This window comes from Vipera berus, assembly GCF_964194415.1.
Source record: "Vipera berus genome assembly, chromosome: 12".
NCBI classification, from domain to species: Eukaryota; Metazoa; Chordata; class Lepidosauria; order Squamata; family Viperidae; genus Vipera; species Vipera berus.
The window spans coordinates 13,929,803-13,951,886 of record NC_138215.1 but is presented as its reverse complement, the minus strand read 5'-3'; the positions used below and the strand labels follow the sequence as shown (position 1 = coordinate 13,951,886).

At 43.3% G+C, this 22,084-nt stretch overlaps 1 protein-coding gene across 1 annotated transcript in view; it reads right to left on the bottom strand.

Annotated features, from left to right (window-relative positions):
* HOMER2 (homer scaffold protein 2) overlaps positions 1 to 22,084 on the bottom strand; it is a 63,070-nt gene that overhangs the window by 32,738 nt on the left and 8,248 nt on the right. The window contains exon 2 of the mRNA XM_081337328.1: positions 5,395 to 5,551. Within this exon, the coding sequence (XP_081193454.1) occupies positions 5,395 to 5,551 (157 nt within the window). The remainder of the gene's footprint in view (positions 1 to 5,394; positions 5,552 to 22,084) is intronic.

Here is a 22,084-nt window from a genome sequence, read left to right as displayed (position 1 = left end):
TTCGTAACACAAATAAATGAAGTGGAGTCATTGAAAGCCAAGGCAACCTTAGACGGGTGATCGGTCGCCACTGATCCCCGGAGTAGACGTTCATGGCTACTTGAAGGGAAACCTATCACCACAATTGGCCCCAGAACTTCCATTGCTAGCTGAGGCCGTTATTGAGTGGTTTTACAACATCTTTGTGGCAGTTGTTAAACAAATCACCATGATCGTTAAGCAAATCATGCAGTCTTTAACTGAACACAACTTCCCGTATTGACTTTGCTGGTAGGAAACACCCCCCCCCCCCGAGAAGCTTGCAAATGGCCTCAGGACACTGCAACCTTTGTAAAAAGTCAGGTGCTTGCTGTTTGCCAAGTGCCTGATTTTTGATCACTTGACTGCAGCCCTTAAATGTGGGGACTGGCCATAAGTCACTTTTTCTGGCATCGGTGTAACTCTGAATGCTCGTTAAACAAATAACCATAAGTCGAGGACCATCTGTAACTGCATCAGGCTAGGCGAGCTGAAGAGCTGTAGGTGGCCCATTACGATCTGCCTTGGAAAAGAATGAAATATACAGTTCTCCTTCACACACTTGCATTGACAGAGTAACAAAATTGGAAGGGACCTTGGAGGGCTCCTGTCCTAATCCCCTGCTCATGCAGGAGACCTTATACCATTTCAGACAACCAGTTGTCCAATCTCTTCTTGAAAACCTTCAATATCGGAGCATCCACAACTTCTGGAGGCAAGCTATTTCACTGGTTGATTGCTCTCACTGTCAGGAAGTTTCTCCTCAGTTCTAGGTTGCTTCTCTCCTTGATTAGTTTCCATCCGTTGCTTCTTGTCCTGCCTTCAGGTGCTTTGGAGAATACACTGACCCTCTCTTCTTTCTAGCATCCCCTTAGATAACACTGCTATCATGTCCCCTCGAGTCCTGCTTTTCATTAAACCAGACGTACCCAGTTCCTGCAACCATTCTTCATGTGATTTAGCCTCCAGTCCCCTAATCATCTTGGTTGCTCTTTTCTGCAATCTAGAGTCTCAGCATCTTGTACGATGTAAAACAATTTTGGCTTCTAACAAGGTCCATTATGGATTGAAAATCAGGTCACTTTTCCCACAGCACAACGCCAGTGAACTATAACAGTGAGCAATAAATGTCCTTGCAGAAGAAAAGAATATTCCACAGCTTCCTCCATCATCTGGAGAAATGAGATACCGTGGCTGGTACACAAAGTGAGATGTAGGAGGGAAAAAGAGAGTAAGAGCTCACAAGTACAAAATCAGTCTAGGAGGTGATGAATCTGATCCGCCAAAGGTCTTCACACATTCTCACTTGGCACATCCTAGGCCTGCCAACTCAACACCCTCTAGCCACTGGAACTGTACAAGAGAGTACAAACACACTCCGTTGGATGTGACTTTGCACAGAGACGTATACTGTGCCTACTTTTTAAAAGAGCAATAGTAATAGATGTATATACCACTCCATAGCTCTTTACAGCCCTCTCTAAGCGGTTTACAGAGTCAGCCTATTATCCCCAACAATCTGGGTCCTCATTTTACCAACCTCAGAAGGATGGAAGGGTGAGTCAACCTTGAGCCAGTTAGGATTGAACTCCTGGTGGTTGGCAGAATTAGCCTGCAATACTGCATTCTAAGAACTGCATCACAATGGGAAGGAAGGAAGGAAGGAAGGAAGGAAGGAAGGAAGGAAGGAAGGAAGGAAGGAAGGAAGGAAGGAAGGAAGGAAGGAAGGAAGGAAGGAAGGAAGGAAAGGGCAATAGCCCTTAGACTTATATACCCCTTCACAGTGCTTTACAGCCCTCTCTAAGCAGTTTATAGAGTCAGCATATTTGCCCCCAACAATCTGGGTCCTCATTTTACTGACCTCAGAAGGATGGAAGGCTGAGTCAACCTTGAGCTGGTCAGGATTGAACTCCTGGCAGTGGGCAGAATTAGCTTGCAATACTGCAATTCTAACCATGGCACCACCACCTGTTCTACAGTAAACCAAAAAGCAGTCAAGGCGTCCTCCCTACACTCTTCAGCTTTGCAAGTTGCTTATTTCAACAAAAGGAGAAGCTTCAGTTGTCTCACCTTTGCATGCCTCTTGAGGGGGAAAAAGAGAACTGCTGACGTTCAGTCAACCTTTATTCTTTTGGGTCACCGTTATTCTAGGGGGACTCCAATCTAGGTTAATTGTAATGAGCTGATCTGTACTTTTCTCTTAATTGTCACAACCGGGTACTTTCACAGCCAATGTAATTTTCCTGATCGCCTTTTTTTTTTAATGCAAACCTATGTGAATCTTTTTTTTTCTACTCCTTGTTGTTGAAATCCTTACCAGGAGAAAGATGTACAGAAGTATTTTTGACATCTGCAAACGCAGCCCTGCTTCTTGCTCTACTGCTGCCTACTTCTAAACAACTACCTAGGGATGAGATTATTAAAGCCAACATGCAAATTACTCCTGCGGCTTTTTTCTTCTTCTCTGAAGCTAATAAGACGAAGGCAGGAATGCTTCATTCTGGACCACAGCTGGTGAAAGGAGGATTAAGCCACCCTTTCCCGCGTGTTACAGCCCCAGTGAAAAACCAGACATTCATGTATTTATTTAACAGATTTCTAGACCACCTAACAGCCACAGCTTCCTGGTGGGTATATGCATTCATTAAAAATAGACACAACACCACCAAACATTATAAATAATAAAAGCAGCAGTGTGGGAGAGATTAAAGAAACCCCACAAGTAGAGATAACAAATATAGCAGATATAATAAAACGGGCAACAGAGGCCACGTTTATTGGTTCTGCAATGGCTTCCTAATATGTTTGGGGGAAACAGAGAAGTCTTTACTTGGGGCTAGAAACACCCCAATTTATAGTAAGGGTCAAGTGGGCACTTCCCAAATAGGCCAACCCCATCACAAAGCTTCTCATGGGGAAATCCACCTTGCCTTGCTAGAGAAATAATAATAATAATAATAATAATAATAATAATAATAATAATAATAATAATAATAATAATAATAATAATAATAATAATAATAATAATAATAATAATAATAATAATAATAATAATAATAATAATTCAGCGTCTGAATTTTGATCACATGAGCATGGGAATGCTGCAATGGTCGTAAGTGTGGAAAACGGTCTCTTTTTCAGTGGCCGTTGTAAGTTTGAATGGTCACTAAACCAACTGTTGTTAAGTCAAGGACTACTGTATGCTGTTGTGGATCATATATCAAATGCAGGAAGCGGATTTTCAAACCAGTCCCTACGCTCTGATTGTCTTCCTCTATCTTCTTCCTCAGTTGCTTTATTCAGTATAGGGCAGGGGTAGGCAACCTTGGCTCTTTTACGACTCGTGGACTTCAACTCCCAGAATTCCTGAGCCAGCTTGGAATTCATTTCTCCACAAATGTAGGAAGTTGCTCTGCAGCCATTAAAATTAGATATAACTATATTAGGTTTTTCCTTATAGCCAATAGCCAATGTAAACACATGCCTACAGCAACAAGATAAAACTCTGCTCTCTAAAAGATTTTTAAGAAGAGACTAGACATTCACTTGTCTGAGACGGTGTAGGTTCTCCTGCTTGAGCAGGGGGCTGGACTAGAAGACCTCCAAGGTCCCTTCCAGCTCTATTCTATTCTATTCTATTCTATTCTATTCTATTCTATTCTATTCTATTCTATTCTATTCTATTCTATTCTATTCTATTCTATTCTATTCTATCCCACTCCACTCCACTCCACTCCACTCCACTCCATTCCATTCCATTCCATTCCATTCCATTCCATTCCATTCCATTCTATTCTATTCTATTCTATTCTATTCTATTCTATTCTATTCTATTCTATTCTATTCTATTCTATTCTATTCTATGCTATTCCCAAGAAAGAAACATTCTTATTTAATCCCTTCCTATGCCACTGCTTTTAACAGGTGTATTCTGGCTGCCAAAGTACACTGAACAGTTATTTTGCATTAAGAGATTGCCTACCAGTTGCATCATCTGGTTAGCCAAAGGTAACCTGGAAACCAATTCTCAACCTATTTACTCCCCAGGTTGGAAACAAAATTGTCCAGAAGATAAATAACTATTGTCTAAAACATGAGCATCCTACTATAAAAAGATAACCCAATGAACTCTTCTTGTTCCACATTTATATATTTCTCCCTAAATCCCATAATCCTGGTGTTGCTGGATTCAGCAGTGGGCAAACTATGATTTCAAACTACATACAGAGATCTTTACCAAGGGCCACTGCCCAAAATTGTTCGCATGGTATTTTTAAAAGTTGTATCAATTTATCACATGTGTTTATTGATTTGTTAATTTGGTACACCCCCACATTCAGACAAGACCTTCAGCCATATAAATTATAATATTCCAAAAAAAACACCACTCACATAAATACTATAAAACCTTTCATGTACAATATGATGATAGCCTAATTTAAATAATCTAGCCCACTTCTATCATTCTCACAAAACACATCTATCTTTATCCACTCTCAGAAAAACCTCCAGACTAAGTGCCAACTTTAGATGGGATGTTATAAAGTTTACTTCAAGATGAACAACTCTTTTGTTAGTACAGGGGTGTATCGATGGAGTTTTCTTCACAGCAATACCAAAATGGCTTGCCACTGTCTCATTTTGGGATGCCTTGACTTCCCTGTTAAGTCTACATTCCTGGGACTCCTAAAATCTCCAACTCCAACTAATCAATCTAACAGAATGAGAGAATAAGAGTTGTAAGAGACCTTGGAGGTCTTCAAGTCCAACCCCCGGTTCAGGCAGGAGACCCTGGCCTATACTGTTCCACACAAATGGCTGTCCAATCTCTTCTTTAAAACCTCCAGTGTTGGAGCACCCACAACTTCTGGAGACAAGTTATTCCACTATTAATTGTTCCGTCAGGAATTTCTCCTTAGTTGTGGGTTGGTTCTGTCCTTGATCACTTTCCATCCATTGCTTCCTGTTCTGCCCTCAGATGCTTTGGAGAATAGGTTGACCCCTCCCCTTTGTGGCCCCCACTAAGATATTGGAACACTCCTATCATGTCACCCCAGTATTTCTCTTCATTAAACTAGACATAGCCAATTCCTGCAACTGTTCTTCTTATGTTTTAGCCTCCAGTCCCCTAATCATCTTTGTTGCTCTGCTCTGCACTCTTTTCAGAGTCTCAACATCCTTTTTTACATTGTGGCAACCAAAACTGGATGTGATATTCCATGTGTGGCCTTACCAAGACATTATAAGGTGATATTAACACCCCACGTGATCTTGATTCTATCCCTCTGTTAATGCAGACTAGTACATGGGAGTTCCATTATGGATGAGTGGCCCACAACCCAGTTCTACAAGCCATGCCAGAGGTTATCTGGTTACCTTGGTTCCATCCACACTGATTATCCGATAGCTGTTCCTTGTGCCGTCATAGAAGTAGGAAACAGTAACTGCTTGTTTGCTTGCAGGAACCCAGTTCTTCTTGGTGGTGGGGTCAATTTGGAAGACATGTGCTCTGGTGGTGAAGATGGGCTGTTCTCTGGAAGAGGGAGGGACAAGAGAAATGGAATGAGGAATGAGTTTGGGACAGATGAAAATGCCTGCAGTCTATACCTGAACAATGGACGCGGATTAAGTCAACCCTAAAATATGAGAAAGGGACAAGGTGGCTCAGTGTGTTAGGACGCTGAGCTTGTCAATCAGAAGGTTGGCAGTTTGGCAGGTCGAATCCCGAGTGCTGCATAGCAGAGTGAAAGTCTGTTACTCGTCCCAGCTTCTGCCAACCTAGTAGTTCGAAAGCACCTAAACATGCAAGTAGAAAAATAGGGACCGCTATGGTGGGAAGGTAACAGCGTTCCGTGCGCCTTTGGCGTCTAGTCATGCCAGCCACATGACCATGGAGACGTCCTCGGACAAGCGCTGGCTCTTCGGCTTTGAAACGGAGATGAGCACTGGCCCCTAGAGTCAGAATCGACTAGCACGCATGTGCGGGGGAACCTTTACCTTTACCTTTTAAAATATGGGAAGGAGACAACAATTCAGGATAAAAAGTCAGGAGTGAAAGTAAAAGAGCCAATGCTTCTACACTGAGACATCATCAAAGATTTTGGTTCCTTCCAGGACATGCCCACACCTGAGAGTCCAATGCGTCTAGTTTTTTAATATTTCCCATGTGATTAGGAGAAACCAAATGCCACAGATAAATATATCAGCTCTGTCTCTCAGATTTCAAACTCCCAGCTGTTTATGAATTCACAATGTCTTTGAACGGCAAGTATCCTCTTCCTTCCTTGTATAAGATTATCTTCATTAATTTCTAAGGCCTGGAATGCAGTTTTTCTCTTATCTTAGCTTTCACAATGCAAAGAAGCTCACACATCCAGCTAGCCGAACGTGGTGTTTTTCCAACTGCCCATCTTTAGAATCGGTCCACTAAATATGTGGTATTGCCCGGGCGGTAAATCCCCTTATATTACTACTGGGCAAGTCACAACACCCAGAACTCATGCCCTCGTGAATTTTTGTACCACCAGTCATTTCAGGTCTCTAGACCAGCTGAGTGTACATTTCAGAATGCATCCAGAATTCCTGTTTGAGGCTGACAATGAGATCCTCTTTGAAAATTGCATCACTGTTTATTACCTTCTTACAGAAGGGATTTTTGAGACCTCCCGGCCACAGAAGTGACCAGCTTCATGCATGCTTACTAGGTCTGGATATTGGTCAAACTACAGAGGAAATTCTCATCTATCTCCCTAATCAATAATGAGTGATTAAAAACATTTAAAACACCCATATCCTGTTTTTTCATAAAGCATGACCTCAGCCATCTTGAAAGCCATTGTTCCAAGACACCAAAGCTTTAGGAATTTGCCCTCAAGTGCCCCAGAATGTAAATAAAAGAAAAGAAGGACATACGGAAAAAAAATCTGAAGATAGTAGCTTAGGATGAAAATATATATATATATGAAAATTGTAATTCCTTCGCAGTGAGATATATAGCAAGCCTGACTGGGACACTAAGCACCAGGAGTCACAAATTCTCACTGGACGATTCCCTAAGCTGGACACATTTGTCAGCCTAAAACTAAGTCATTCTGTGGTCGTTAAGGAAAAAAATAAAATAAAACGAGACTCACAGAGCTCCTTCGAAGGATGGCGATGTAATAAATATGTCAAAAATATTTAGGATCAGAAGCAGGAGGCTTCTACAACCGTTCTTTTTCAGGAGAACCACCCAACCATTTGAGGGAGAGGAGGAATTCTGGAAGTTTTCAAAGCACCAATTGTGAATACATCAGCAAAAGGCTGTCGTTGCCCCCCCCGCCCCCGAAACCACACCCCATCAGAGTCTCCAAAGTCACGTGGCCAAAAAAGGATCTTGGAGGCGGCCCACGCCAAGCTCTTCCACCAAAGCTGCCACCAAATTACAGTCTGGGGACAACTTTTGAATCTGTCAGAAGGAGATTACTCCTAGAGACACTGCAGGATGTGTCCCTGTTAACGGCCTTTAATTCGTGTAATTTAATTCAATCTAAATGCAAATTAAACTACACCCCTGGCCCTTTTCTGAGCACAATCCTTTGAGCTCGTTCGCCCCAGAAGAGGTGGCTACGGAACTATGTCAGGCAACTAGCAACGCTCGGCAAGAGACAAGTAAAGCCAAACTATTTCAGAAGCAAGAGAAATCTCCCTTTATTAGCCCCAGAGCTTTCCGGACAGGAAGCTGTAAGACCAAATGGGAGATTGCAAGATGTCAAATTGCTGCAAAGGCCAAAGGCTCCGCCATTTTGGTTTAAGGGGGTGGTTATCCCTCACCCCCAGTTCCTCCTGTCTTCAAGCGAACCGTCTTCAAATCCACATGAATGAACTTCCTGAAGATGTGATCCGACGCATCAGCAACCAAGTTGCTCTTTTGGCTTGGCTGTTATTTAAACTCAGAAAGCAATATTTTAAGTTATTTTTTCTTCTCTCTAGCTTTGGCTTTATTTTGCTATAACCTTTTTTTTTTACATCTAAATTTTTCTTTGAATAGAGGAAGTCCTCAACTTACCATTGGAACTGAAAAAAGAGCCTTGGTGGAGCAGTGAGCTAATGCCTCCTTAAGTAACACCAGCTGCCTGCAATTAGTGCAGGTTCGAGTCCCACCAGGCTCAAGGTTGACTCAGCCTTCCATCCTTCCCAGGTAGGTAAAATGAGGACCCAGATTGTTGGGGGCAATAAGCTGACTTTGTAATAATGCTGCTGGGGGGGGCGAAAGCCCTAATAATAAGCAGGCATATACATAGAATGAAGGCTATTGCTAAGCTCACTTGATTTGTGCTTAGATTGTAAGCCGCCCTGAGTCTTCGGAGAAGGGCGGGATATAAATGGGATTAAAAAAAACACCTGAGATCAGAATTTCCGCGGTCGAGCAAGGTGGTTGTTAAAAGTGATTCACACCCGATTTTTACCTTTCTGGCCATGCTTGTGAAGTAAATCACGGCAGTCATTAATCCCACGCCCCTCACGGACTTTGCTTGTTGGGAGTTGGCTGGGAACGGCACAGATGGTGATCACATGATGTGTGGGGAGGCTGCAGCCATCACAAGTATGCAAATTTGATAACATGGCCGTGGAGGATAAGTCATAAGTCACTGTTTCCGGTGCAGTTACAACTTCAAATAGTTGTAAGCTGAGGACTATCTGAACTTTATTTTACAAATTCAGAGTTTTATTGTATTTTACGGCATCTCACATGTTATGTCCCAAAGGTGCTTTTTCAGCAGGCAACTGTACTTTCTTGTTTTTTCTCTGAAGACGTTTCACCTCTCATCGGAAGAAGCTTCTTCAGCTCTGACTGGATGGTGGGGAAGGGAAGGGTTTATATTCCTTGCAGACAGCTGGTCAATTTGCATACTTTTAGAGAACCCTTGGGTCCATTTGGAGTCTTACCTGCGTCCTCAGGGTCACCTGAGTAGTGCAAAGGTGTGTGGAGCCTGGGACACAGAGTGGAAAACATCCTGCAGCCAAGAAGGCTCCACACCCATTTGCACCCCACAGGTGACCTTGAGGACACAGATAAACCTCCAAGTGGCCTCAACGACTCTCTAAAAGGATGCAAATGACCAGCTGTCTGCAGGGAGCATAAATCCTTCCATTTCTCCATCATCCAGTCAGAGCTGAAGAAGCTTCTTGGATGAGAAGCGAAACTTCTTCAAAAGAAAAACAAGAAAGTCCCAGTTGCTTCCTGAAAACAGAACCTTTGGGACAAGCTCCACCTGGATGACTGAGAATCTCCACTGACGATCACATGGTATGGTTTCTGGTGACAACAATAAACTTATTTGCTTCCTTACTTATCAACCCGCTCCTGTACACACCCGGCCCTGTTACTTTGAGCCACTAAAAGCAATTCTTTCTCAAAATGCAGGTTTCTCTCCATAATCGTAACGCCAATCTGTACTTACTACCTGAATTTCACATCGCACAGTTACAAAAGAAAACGATCAGATCTCTGGGCTTTTTCAGAATGTCGCTTTTATGGCGTGATTGCTACGTGACATTAGGCAAACCACCCCGGGACAGACCTTTGTAAACAAAATATACAAAAGCACACTCTAAGCTGTATGCTAGCCCTGTGCAGAGTTTTTACTCAAAGGCATCCTACGAAGAAGAGGGTGGGGGGGTGGGGAAATGCTTCAGAGTACTGACGCAAGCAAACTGTTAATGCAGAGTTGGATGCTGCTCAGTGTAACTGTCCTATCCAAGCCTGGGAAGAAAAAAAAAAGGGAGAAAGGGAGGAGAAACACCCTTTGCTTAAAGGACAAAGTGAAAAAGCTCGTTGAAGTTAATAAATTACTACCACCCAAAATAGTAAGATCGTCAGCCAGATGGAGGCATTTAATACAAAAACAGTTTGTGTTTCACTAGTATCCAGTCTCTTGGGGCTAATCTTTTGCATGTCAAGATGGTCCTGGTGAGCTAAAAAAAAAAAGCAGTGAGGGCATCAGGCTGGCTGGGGAATTCTGGGGATTGAAGTCCACGCATCTTAAAGTTGCCACGATTAGGAATCCTTGCACCAAACCGTAAATGAATCTTAGGGGGCAGCTTCACCCACAAAGATTGACGCGATCCAACCTCAGCACTTTTAGAGATGTGCAGCTGCTAAATCTGGACGGGGTTGTAAGAACGCAACCCAAGAGAAGACGGTCAGAAAGATCAGACCATCACATCAAAGGCGTCTCTGCGCCGTCGGGGTGACATCAGATGACAACGCAGTGTGCCGTGACATCATCCCACAAAGGAAGAAATCTGCAGCAGCAGCAAAATGATCGTCTGAGCTTGGGAGGCAAACGTGTCACGTAAATTATGTTCATGATGACTTTGCAATAGGCTGAACGCCTTTGCTCCCTGATAGTCGCATTTAACTCCTGATGCCCTCACTGCTTTTTTTTTTTTTAGCTCCCCAGGACCATCTTGACATGCAAAAGACTATCCCCAAGAGACTGAGACAAATGAAGAGAAACAAACTGTATCTACTCTTGATTTACAATGACCGGTAAATGCTGGCGGGGGGGGGGGGGGAGGAAAAGGGGATGTCATGATTGTATTCTTCCCTGCAGAGGCCAGAGTGTGGATGTGTGACCTTCAGCAAAAGCAAACTGCACCTCTGAGCAATCACCTTCTCCCCATGTTTAGCCACGGAACAAGAGGCTAAATTTAGAACAGTTTTGCCCATTACGAAGCTATGGAAAAACGCATAAAGGCCTTTACGGCGTCCTGATTTAAAGCAGCCAAGAATGCATTCTTTCAACGTTAGCCGTCTTAACGGACGAATCCTAAGCGTTGATTTGTGCATTGCAAACTTCCAGTCTGTCAAAGTAGAGCAAACGGAGGCTGGGGGAAGAGTAGCTTTTTGTTTATTAATTATTATTATTATTATTATTATTATTATTATTATTATTATTATTATTATTATTATTATTATTATTTTATTATTATTATATTATATTATATTATATTTTTTATTATTATTATTATTATTATTATTATTATTATTATTATTATTATTATTATTATTATTATTATTATTATTGGTTTGGCTCTCTTTCTTCTGAAATATTGATCCTAACAGATGAAGACAGACACCGAGAGACCTATTCAACCCTTCCCCTTACCAGCGAGACACCGAGCCCAGGGACGCAAATCTCGCCCCTTACAAATTGATCCACGTCTCAGGGAGACGAATGGCGTATTTCACTCTCTCAGAACAGACTGGCAGTTTCCTACAGCCCTGAAGAAAAGGTTCAACTCAGGACCCTCAAAGAAAAGCCTGTTAGGGGAAAGTTGTGGAGAGCTTAGTCAAAGACACCCTGAAAGTGTCCCTTTTTCTCCTTCTCCCAGCCCTTCTTTCTGTATTATTTATTTGTTTGTTTGTTTGTTTATTTTTATTTTATTTATTTTATTTAATTTTATTTAAGTTTATTTAAGTTTATTTAATTTTTTTTTTATTTATTTATTATTTATTAATTATTTATTATTTATTTATTTATTTATTTATTTATTTATTTATTTATTTATTTATTTATTTATTGGATTTGTATGCCGCCCTATCTCCCAAAGGACTCATCCCATACATAGTCCAATTAAAAAGACAATAAAACAAAATCAAGAGAACCTCCCTTCCATCAGTCCAGGTCGGCCTGTTGGAGAACAAGTTGACCCCACTCTGGAACACTGCTATCTAAGGGGTTGCCACAAAGAAGAGTGGGGGTGGGGAGGGTCAACCTATCCTCCAATATCCCTCCTCCTCTATCTCAACAACCCAGAAGAGGATCGCCTTCCATTTTTAAAAAGGAGTGGAAACTGCTTATATAGATTTGCAGGTAGCTCCAAAGCTGTGGACAGGTGGCTTCTACGGTCTTTAATTTGGGAGATGAAAAGTCAGGGAGGACAGTATTTTTCCACTGCTGCCTTGTCTCCTTGGAATAAGCCCCCACCCCAAATCTTTTCTTCAATCATCTTCCGGAAGACTGCTAAAACATGGCTGTTCCAACAAACCTTGGAGGTTAGTACAGTATCTGCGCTTCTCCTGCCATCTGTTTTGGCAGTCTGCTTTCTTCGTTTTCCCTTCTTTGTAACCACGATCACGGTGTGGATTTGGGGCTTGGCGTTTTTTGTTTTTTTTTAAGACTCAGGGCTTGCGAAGGGCTAAGAAAGTGATGGCCTCTGAGATAGCAAATCCCTTCCCTGAATGCGCGGTCAGCTGCAGCTCCAATGCATTTGGAAACAAATCAAAACCAAGAGGGGGCTGAGATTTGCATTCATCCCATTTCCACAGTCAGGTAAGGCTGGGAGATGCTTTAAAATATGCTGAAGCTGTTTTGACCGCAGAAAAGGACAGAAGAAGACAAAACTCTTACAGCAGTGTTTCTCAAGCTTGGCAACGTGAAGACATGTGGACTTCAACCCCCAGAATTCCCTGGGAGTTGGGGGAGGGAGAGAATTCTGGGAGTTGGGGGTCTACACATCTTCAAGTTGTCAAGGTTGAGAAACAATACTGTACAGGACAAAATTCAAAAGTTGTTTAACTTCCAGCAGTTAAACATTTAACTTCTGCTATCATTGCAATGAATGGTTCCTCACACAGCTAGCCAAAGGTTTAGACTGGATTTGGCATTTTTGTCCACCTATTGAGTCCTTCCAAAGGACCTGGGATAGGGCAGATGTTGTTCTTTGATGGCATTACAGATATCATCGCAGGATGTAAGCTACTTTGAGCAAAGTTGCCTTTTGCAATTGACTGATTTTTGTCAATGCCGGTGGTGTTCAAGTGGTGTTCTACTGGGAAATCTGGGAATTTTAAGGATCATTGAAAAGTAAACCCTACCAAATGAATGAAGGTGAATGCACGTGTCCCAGGAAATTGTTGTGGGATCCAATTCGGGTCGGTCACCTGGGACAAGAGGTTTTGTCTTCTGAGTGACCGGCCCAGATTGGACCCTACACAAAATGAGTTCATTTCAAAGAAACCACTCTTAAGTTAAGGTTTTACTCACACTAAGGGGATGAGTGTGAAGATGTTCACATTAGGGAACTTACACCCTACAGAGGCCTTAATTGTGTGAGAGAGCATGAGTAGGTGAATCTGGGCAGATACTAAAGGTGGGCAGAGCAAAAGATAATGCAGGGGTGGAGTCGAACACAGAAACCACAAAACCTGCCTTATTCTTAAACCGTTGTCCTAACCTACCCCCATTCCACTCTTTCCCATCCCATTTGGCCTTAACAGCACGACGTTTTAATTTTAATTTGCTGGACTGAAATGGGAAGCAGCTGAAGTGTGGGTTGACAGAATGAGCAAAAACACTTTGAGGGCTGGATCTGATTCTCAGACCACAGATTGTGCACCAGTGCTCAGTTTATCAATAGAAAAATGAGAATTCCTGCATATGCTGTAGAGTTCGCAAGTCTTAGTTTAACTTGACATTTCAATACGCCACAAGTTTTCAATTCTTTTTTTTTTCCTCGTACACTTTTTCCCCCCCACCACAAAATTAGTAGTCTGGATTAGGTATTCAGATGTATACTCTTTGAAGCAAAAAAACCAGCTTTTTCTTTATTATTTATGGATGAATTCTGACGATTGGAAAATTGGAGAAATAATTAGAACTAGAATGGTAACATGTTCCTTTATGGAGATCTAGCTAGGTTTCATGTTCTATTTCTGCGAAAAGGTGATGTTAGGATACACCATCAATCAATCAGAATAGAGCTGGAAGGGATCTTGGAGGTCTTCTGGTCAAGCAAGAGATACTATACTCAGTGCTTTTTTTGTAAACGAAAAAGGTGCCGGAACTCACACATGTCATACAACCCACCTTGCCTACCATACAAGGTTCCATCCAAAAAAGGTGCTGGAACTCCGTTCTGAGTGTTCTATGAGAAAAAAAGCCCTGCCTATACTATTTCAGACAAGTGATTGTCCAGTCTCTTCTTAAAAACCTCCAGTGATGAAGCACTCACAGCTTCTGGTGGCAAGCTGTTCAACTAGTTAATGTTGTGATTCAGGGTCAGCCTGTGGGTTCGGCAGTTGGGTCGGACGACTCAGAGGAGGGGGGGGTGTTGGAGAGCTTGCTGATGATGGCCTTGAGGCTCCGCAGAGCCCTCAGCCAGGCCCCTCCCACCTGGTCACGACGCAGACCCAGCTGTGTGAGCCTGACAGCGTGGATGAAGATGACCCACAGCTGGCCCTGTTCAAGGACGCCCGACGCAGGAGGCAGTCAATCAGGAGTAAACAGAGGAAGGCAATGGGGCACCTCGGAAGGAGGCAGAGAGAAGCCACGCCCTGAACTGTATAAAAGGGGAATGCGTGGGAGGGCTGGTTTGCTGAAGGCAACCGCTTGAATAGTTCCTGTTTCATAGCTCCTGTTTCATGGTTGGTGTCTGTTTTATGTTAATAAATTTGGCAGCCTCTTGCCTATTCCAGCCTCTTGCCGTTTGTAAAGGGGTTGTCCCTGCTTTTTCTGCAGGGCCGGTAGCAGGCTGGTACAGAACAGTTAATTGTCCTCAGTGTTAGGAAGTTTCTCCTTAATTCCAGGTTGCTTCTTTCTTTGATTAGTTTCCATCCATTATTTCTTGTCCTGCCCTCTGGTGCTTTGAAAAATAAGTTGACCCTTACTCTTTTTGCAGCCTCTCAAATACTGGAATACTGCTATCATGTCCTCCCCCCCCCCCATCGCTAGGCCTTCTTTTCTCTAGACTAGCCAAACCCAAATCATGCAACCGTTCTTCATATGTGTTGGTCTCCAGGGTTTTAATCATCTTAGTTGCAGCTCAATTTTGTAGTTGATTAACCGGTGCGGTTTTACACGTTTCCTGACCCTGAGATCATTATGTGGAGCGCTTGAAGCAAAACTGTCAGCTTTAAGGAAAGTTCTTCAAAGAAAGAAGTAAACACTTCATTTCTAACAACTGCCTATCTCAGGTTCTGGCAACAAACAAGTTTTGGAAAAGCAGTTCAAGAAATGCTGGAGGACTCCTGACTATGTTTTAAACTTGGAAGGTTTTGTTGCAGTTATGCTACGTGCAAACAAGATTTTTTTAAAAGAAGACCCAAAGTCTTTTATTTATAACTCGGTGCTCTTCCTGTTTGATGCCAAGTTCACCTCATCTTCACCCACTTTTCTTATCTTGGTATAGACAAAGAATGAATGCACTATTGGACTAAGAACCAGGCAAGATGCCAAAAATGCTAACCAGTACATTTGCATTTCCATAGCAACCCTTCCCATGAAGAATGTACAGAACTGTGAAGTTTTTAAAAATAACTCTGCACTCCGCCCAAATATGCATATACATTTTTAATTTTTTAAAAAAACTGAATTGACATGAGCAATCCTTCTTATCTCTTCCTCTATGGGTGATATTCCAACCAACAATCATTAGGACAACAAGGCACCATCTAGGTGAGGTCAGGATGGGAACCACTGCCTGAGTCTGAGAATGAATGGATGCTGTTGACCTTGAAGATGGGGTCGGTGCACACCTCCACAAGACCTCAAGCTGATTCATACCATTATTGTTCTGCATTCAATCTACCTTGTTTAGGTAAAGTTGTAGAGGTGTGTTGGGTTATGATTACAGAGGGAATGGGAAGAAATTTAAATGAGGGTTTATCTATCTCAACAACTCTTAAGATGTTTGAACTCCATCTCCCAGAATTCCCCAGCCAATTCCATACTGTATCTTAAAGTTACTGAGGTTAAGAAATCCTGATCTAGATCTCTTTCAGTTGAGATCTGGACCTGGGCATGGGACAGACATTAGACGAGCGAGAACATTAGAATAAGCCAGTTTGGTATAGTGGTTAAGGAGCTAGCCTGAAAACCAGGAGATTGAGAGTTCTAGTCCCATGAAAGCCAGCTGGGTGAATTTGGGCCAATCGCCAGAAGACTCTGAGTTCTAGTCTCGCCTTAGGCATGAAAGCCATCTTTGGGCTAGTCCAGGGGTCTGTAACCTTGACAACTTTAAGACTTGTGGCCTTCAGCTGAAGTCCACAAGCCTTAAAGTTGTCAACGTTGCAGACCCCTGGGCTAGTCCCTCTTTCTCTCAGCCCAACTGTTTTAAAGACGGGGAGGGTGAGATGGGGAGGGGGGGGGCCTGCAAGCCTAAGGGGAATGTTGTTCCAGTTGTGTAGATTAGAACACAGTCAGAGGAGGCTGTCTCATGCCAAAAGATGAGTTACATCTCAGGGCTTTGCGTAAAAAAGCTGTCAGCTTTTAATCTATGTCCCAGATCCCTGGTCAATTTCATGCAAAGCCAGACTGACAAGTAGCAGGCATGACTCATTTCTTAAAACAAATGTCTGTGCACCATCACAACCTAAGCAACCTCACCCTTTGCTGACTAGGGGTGATGCGAGTTATAATGCCACTCAGCCGGAAGGCTGTAGGAGGCTTCCATATGTCTTTTTTCTCCAGCAAGGACCACCTAGCCTAGGTCAGCAGAGGCACCAAGAACACCAAGGCAGACACATCACAAGAGTTGTGAGGCTGCCTGTGGCAGAAGAGGAGAACCACGCAGAGGCATATTTCTAATTCACAGGCAAGTCTCCGAGCAGATGAGTTAACACGGAATCACCGGTAAGGTACCAGCCACACTTGGGACCCAAGGGAAAGATAACAGGAGCAGAAAAGGCAGAAAGAAGTCTGAAGTCCTAGCAAAGATCAGAACCAAAGGAAAAATCCTTCTTTTTCTTTGCTCTTTGGTTCCTAGCAATGCTAGGAGAAAATAAAGCCTCCCTTGCTTATTTTAAGGGGAATGTAACTCTGGACGGTGCAGAAACTGGGAGTAAATTGTGTAAACATCAGATCATAAAACCCAGCCAAGGTAGGCAGCTGTTGTTTGAAGAGCGCAAGTATTTATCCGTTTGCTTGTTAATCGATTGTTAACTTTTTATGCCGCCCATCTCACTAACGCAGTGACTCTTGGGCAGCTTACCGAAACAAACAAACAAACAAATTTTTAAAAAGGCGACAAAGGAAGTCCTCGACTTACGACAATTAAGCCCAACATCTCTGTTGCTCAGCGAGACATCTGTCAAGGGACTTTTGCCCCCAGCTGACGGCCTTCCTTGCCCCCGTCGTTCAGTGAATCCCTGCCCTTCTTAAATTAACAGCACCGTTGTTAAAGGAGTCTGGATGCCCCCACGGACTCTGCTTGTCGGAAGGTCGCAATAGGGGATTGCGTGGTGCTGCAACCGTCATAAATAGGAGTCGGTGGCCAAGCGCCTGAATTTTGATCATGTGGAGACTGCAAATGGTCGCAAGTGTGGAAAACGCTCATATATAAGCCACTTTTTTTCCAGTGATGCCGTAACTTTGAACGGTTGCTAAATGAACTGTCGTAAGTCGGGGACGTGCCTGTGCAAGACAGCTAAAATTGGGAGAGTTTAATTGGAAAGCTAAAACAAACCCAAGATGATGGAGGACCTGGGGATAAGGAGCTTCTTTACTCTGTCAGCCACCCTCAAACTAGCATGCTGTTGTCAGAACCTCAGGCCAGGTTTTTCTGCAGCGGTGGGATTCAAATATGGGAACAACCGGTTCTCTGTGTGGATGCCACTTCCGGAAGTCCATTCTGCGCCTGGGCAACAAAAAATTAGCTACCGGTTCTGCCGAACTGGTGCGAACCGGTTGAATCCCACCACTGGTTTTCTGGAAGACTAGGAGCGTGGAGGTGGACCTCGCCTCCGGTGGGAGAATATTCCAGAGAGCAGGGGCCACAACAGGAAAGGCTCTTCTCCTGGACCCTGCCAGCTGAGGTTCTTCGGCAGACGGGATCCAAAGTAAGCCTCTTTTGCTGGAATGAGCAGGTGGGAGGTACAGCCAACGTGGTATGGTTAAGGGACTGAGCTGGGAACAAGAGAAATGGGCAGGCGAAATAAATTTCAGCCTTGGGTGATGAGTAGTCCTAAAGACACACTTCTGTTCTCTCTATTCCACCCATCATATTGTCAGGCTCATTATAGCATTCATTTACTTCAAGCTGATCTATGAAAGAAGGGCCCTCAATCAATGGCTGGGTTGACTCCCTGTGCTAAGCCGTGGTCTGTTCCAGCTATGGTTTGCTGAGTGTGCCACAGCTGGCTGGGTTCATGCATGATGTGAAGACAGAAACTGATAAGTCGACAAGTCACAAGAGTTGGTGCATTATGCTAACACAAAGCAATAGCACTTAAGACCAGGGGTCTTCAAACTCGGCCCTTTTATGACTCATGGACTTCAATTCCCAGAATTCCTCAGCCAGCGTGCCTGGCTGAGGAATTCTGGGAGTTGAAGTCCATGAGTCATAAAAGGGCCGAGTTTGAAGACCTCTGACTTAGACTTATGTGCCGCTTCATAGTGATTTGCAGCCCTCTCTAAGCAGTTTACAGAGTCAGCATGTTGACACACCCCCCCAACAATCTGGGTCCTTATTTTACCAACCTCGGAAGGATAGGAGGCTGAGTCAACCTTCAGCTGGTCAGGATCGAACTCCAGGCCGTGGGCAGAGTCAGCCTGAAATACCACATTCTAAACCAATGTGTCATTCCTCCCATGGCAGTGAACCTTCAAATAAGAACCATCACAGCTACTGAAGTTTGGCAATTTCGTAAGGTACCAAATCCGATGGATTTTCAGCATCCTTCTATGAGGTGTCCTGGGATTTCATAGCAAAATAGCAAAATCACTGCAATCAGGTGAAATCTAGAATAGAATAGATCTGGAAGGGACCTTGGAGGTCTTCTAATCCAGCCCGCTGCTCAACCAGGAGAACCTATACCATTTCAGACAAATGACTGTCTAGTCTCTTCTTAAATACCTCCAGTGATGGAGCGCCCACGATCTCTGGAGGGAAGCTGTTCCACTGGTTGATTGTCCTCACTGTCAGGAACTTTCTCCTTAATTCCAGCTTGCTTCTCTCTTTGATCAGTTTCCAACCATTGTTTCTCGTCCTTCCCTCTGGTGCTCTGGTGAACAACCTGCCCCCCTCTGCCTTGGGGCAGCCCCTCAGATACTGGAACACTGCTATCGCGTCTCTCCTATTTCTTCTTTTCTTTAGACTAGCCAAACCCAAGTCCCGCAGCCGTTCTTCGTATGTTTTAGACTCCAGGCCTTGGATCATCTTAGTTGCTCTTCTCTGATTTTCCCCCCACAAACTCTCAACATCTTAAGCATCATCTCAAGAAATTTCAGGACATTTCAGAGAAAAAGCAAAGACATCCCACTCCCCCTCACTTTACCGAAGACCTATCCTGGTTACTTCTGGAGGCCAGGCAGATAAGCCTTCCGAATGTCTCCAAAATACTCCAGACACTTACGAAAGGTTCTCTCTCCATCATCTGAAGGTCTGAACGATAGCACAGTCAGGAACTTAGACCAACCAATATTGTTTTGCCCACTCGACATGTGTCACAGGAAAGAGGAACGTAGTGCTTTCAAATCATTAAGTCCCTTACACGTCTCCATTTAGTTTAGGAAGAGACTATTTCCTCCTTCAAATACTGGAAAGTGACTCTCATTCAACTGCCAAAGGAAAATGTCACGAGGAAGTCATCCTGATTGTCAACCTGCCACTTTCCTTTGGCACGGAATTCCGCGTTTGAGTATCTCCTTTGGCTCAACACAGTGAACTGGGTGATTTTCCGGAGAACAGAACTGGCAAGATTAAGGACATATGTTGAGTAGCGTTCCAAACCAAAGGATGCACAGTAGCAGATGCCCTTTGCACACAAACGATCCATCCAGTCGTCCCGCGTTTCCAGCCTTCCTAAAACCCAGGAGAACCAAAGCGATAGAAGTGGTCCTCCATTTACAACAGTTCATTTAGGGACCATTACAACGGCACTGAAAAAAAAACTAACTTATGACCAGTTTTCACACTTTACGACCGTTGCAGCATCCCCATGGTCAGGTGATCAAAATTCAGGTGCTTAGCAACTGACTCATGTTTGCGAGGGGTCACGTGATCCCCTTTGGCAACCTTCTGACAAGCAAAGTCAATGGGGAAGCCAGATGGACTTAACAACAGGTTGACTAATTGAACAACTACAGTGATTCATAGAGCGACTATGGCAAGGAAGGTTGTAAAATGGAGCAAAATTCACTTAACAAATGTCTCACGTAGCAACAGAAATTTTGGGCTCAATTGTGGTTGAAAGGTAAGGACTGTCTGTATTAACTCATCAACCAGCTTTTTCCGTAATGTCTCCACTATCTTTCTCTGAAAATGCCACATTACCAAGGCTTCACAAATATCACAAGTATTATCTTTTTCACTCGCTCTTTATACATTAAGACTCCCCCTGTCCCGAAATACAAGCTAAATGCTTCTTTGCCTTAGCTGAAGAAAGCCAAAGCCACTTGTCCTGCCACATTCAGAAATATAATTACAGGCTGGACTCTTTCAGGGTACAACAGCATTTCAACTATAGGAAACAAACTGTGTTCCTTTTTCTCAAGCCTTTAACAAATCCACTTGCAACCTAACCAAACAGCAATAACACTTAGACTTGTACACCATTTCACAGTGCTTTACAGCACCCTCTAAGCCATGGGTAGGCAACCTTGGCTCTTTTATGACTCGTGGACTTCAACTCCCAGAATTCCTGAGCCAGCATGGCATGGCTGGCTCAGGAATTCTGGGAGTTGAAGTCCACGAGTCATAAAAGAGCCAAGGTTGCCTACCCCTGCTCTAAGCAGTTTACAGAGTTAGCCTATTGCCCCCAACAATCTGGGTCCTCAGTTTAGAGACCTCGAAAGGATGGAAGGCTGAGTCAACTTTGAGCCGGTCAGGATCGAACTACTGGCAGTGGGCAGAATTAGCCTGCAATACTGCATTCTAACCACTGCACCCCCCCCACGGCTCCTTGCAAAATGCTACTTTAGGGGATACCCTTGTTTTATGTGTAACATAAGGATCCTCACTGACTGGGGGAAACATTCAAAGCCACAGAAATGGGATGAAAAGCAGAACTTATCCATTCACACAGAAACCTCAAACCAAGCTGCTGGCTTTATACACTGGGCAAAAATACCTTTTGCCTTTTCAATCAGTTCAAATCAAATCAACTCTTTATTACAATCAAAAGTTATTCAAACCTCAAGTCACACGACCAACTTCAACTGAGGAGACATAACTTGCAAGAAGGAAAGTTTAACTTACAAAAACTTGCTCTGAGACAACCGGTCCAAATTCTTGCAGAATTAAAGCCCGCTGTTTTTATTTTCTGGCATTGCAGTGAAATTCCCAAGGCCCTTTGAAAGCGAAAGCAAGTTAAAGCTTTGCTTGTCGAAGTTAAAGATAAAGGTTTCTTAATGGTTTGGCGACAGCAGAAATAGAAGCAAACAGTCCCCACCAACCTCACAGTAGAGCAGTGCCCTCCAAAAATAAGCCTTTATTTGTTTAAGATGTTGTTCACCGACTGGTCAGCTAACCTCTTTTTAAAAAATCAAATACTGCCTTTCAGTTCAACACTCTTCAATCTCTCCTTCCTTCAGCTACTACAATGCAACACTTCTGCCCAACAATTAGCATAAGAATTGTTCCATATCTAAGGCATTACTGAATAGCGTTCCTCAAAGGTACACAGGAGAGGAACACCTTGCCAGCCCTGGGTTTCCAATAAGCATTCCTGAATTTACAAATATGCTGGTCACACTCACCTGTACAGGAGCAGGATTAATGGCGTTTGTGTCACGTGCAAAACACTACGTGCAAAACACTACGTGCAGCCCAGTTGTGAAAGATAGGAGAGAGGATAATCCTGTTGAGCATCCAGTCCTTAAAAAGCCATTTTGTCATCTAGAGTGGAATTTAATTCCAACGAAGGCTAATTAAGCTTGAAGCTTTCCTAAGGACCTCAAGGCTAAAAAAAAAAAACCCTGGAAAACGCACATCTGAATTCTGATTACTTACATGCAAATAGCTCTTGCAACCAACTGTCTAAATGCAACAATTAGTTAATGTGAATTAACTAATTAAAGCACAGAGGGAACTTGAAATAAATCTGTAGCTTCCAAGTTGCTTTTAATTATTCAGAAGGATT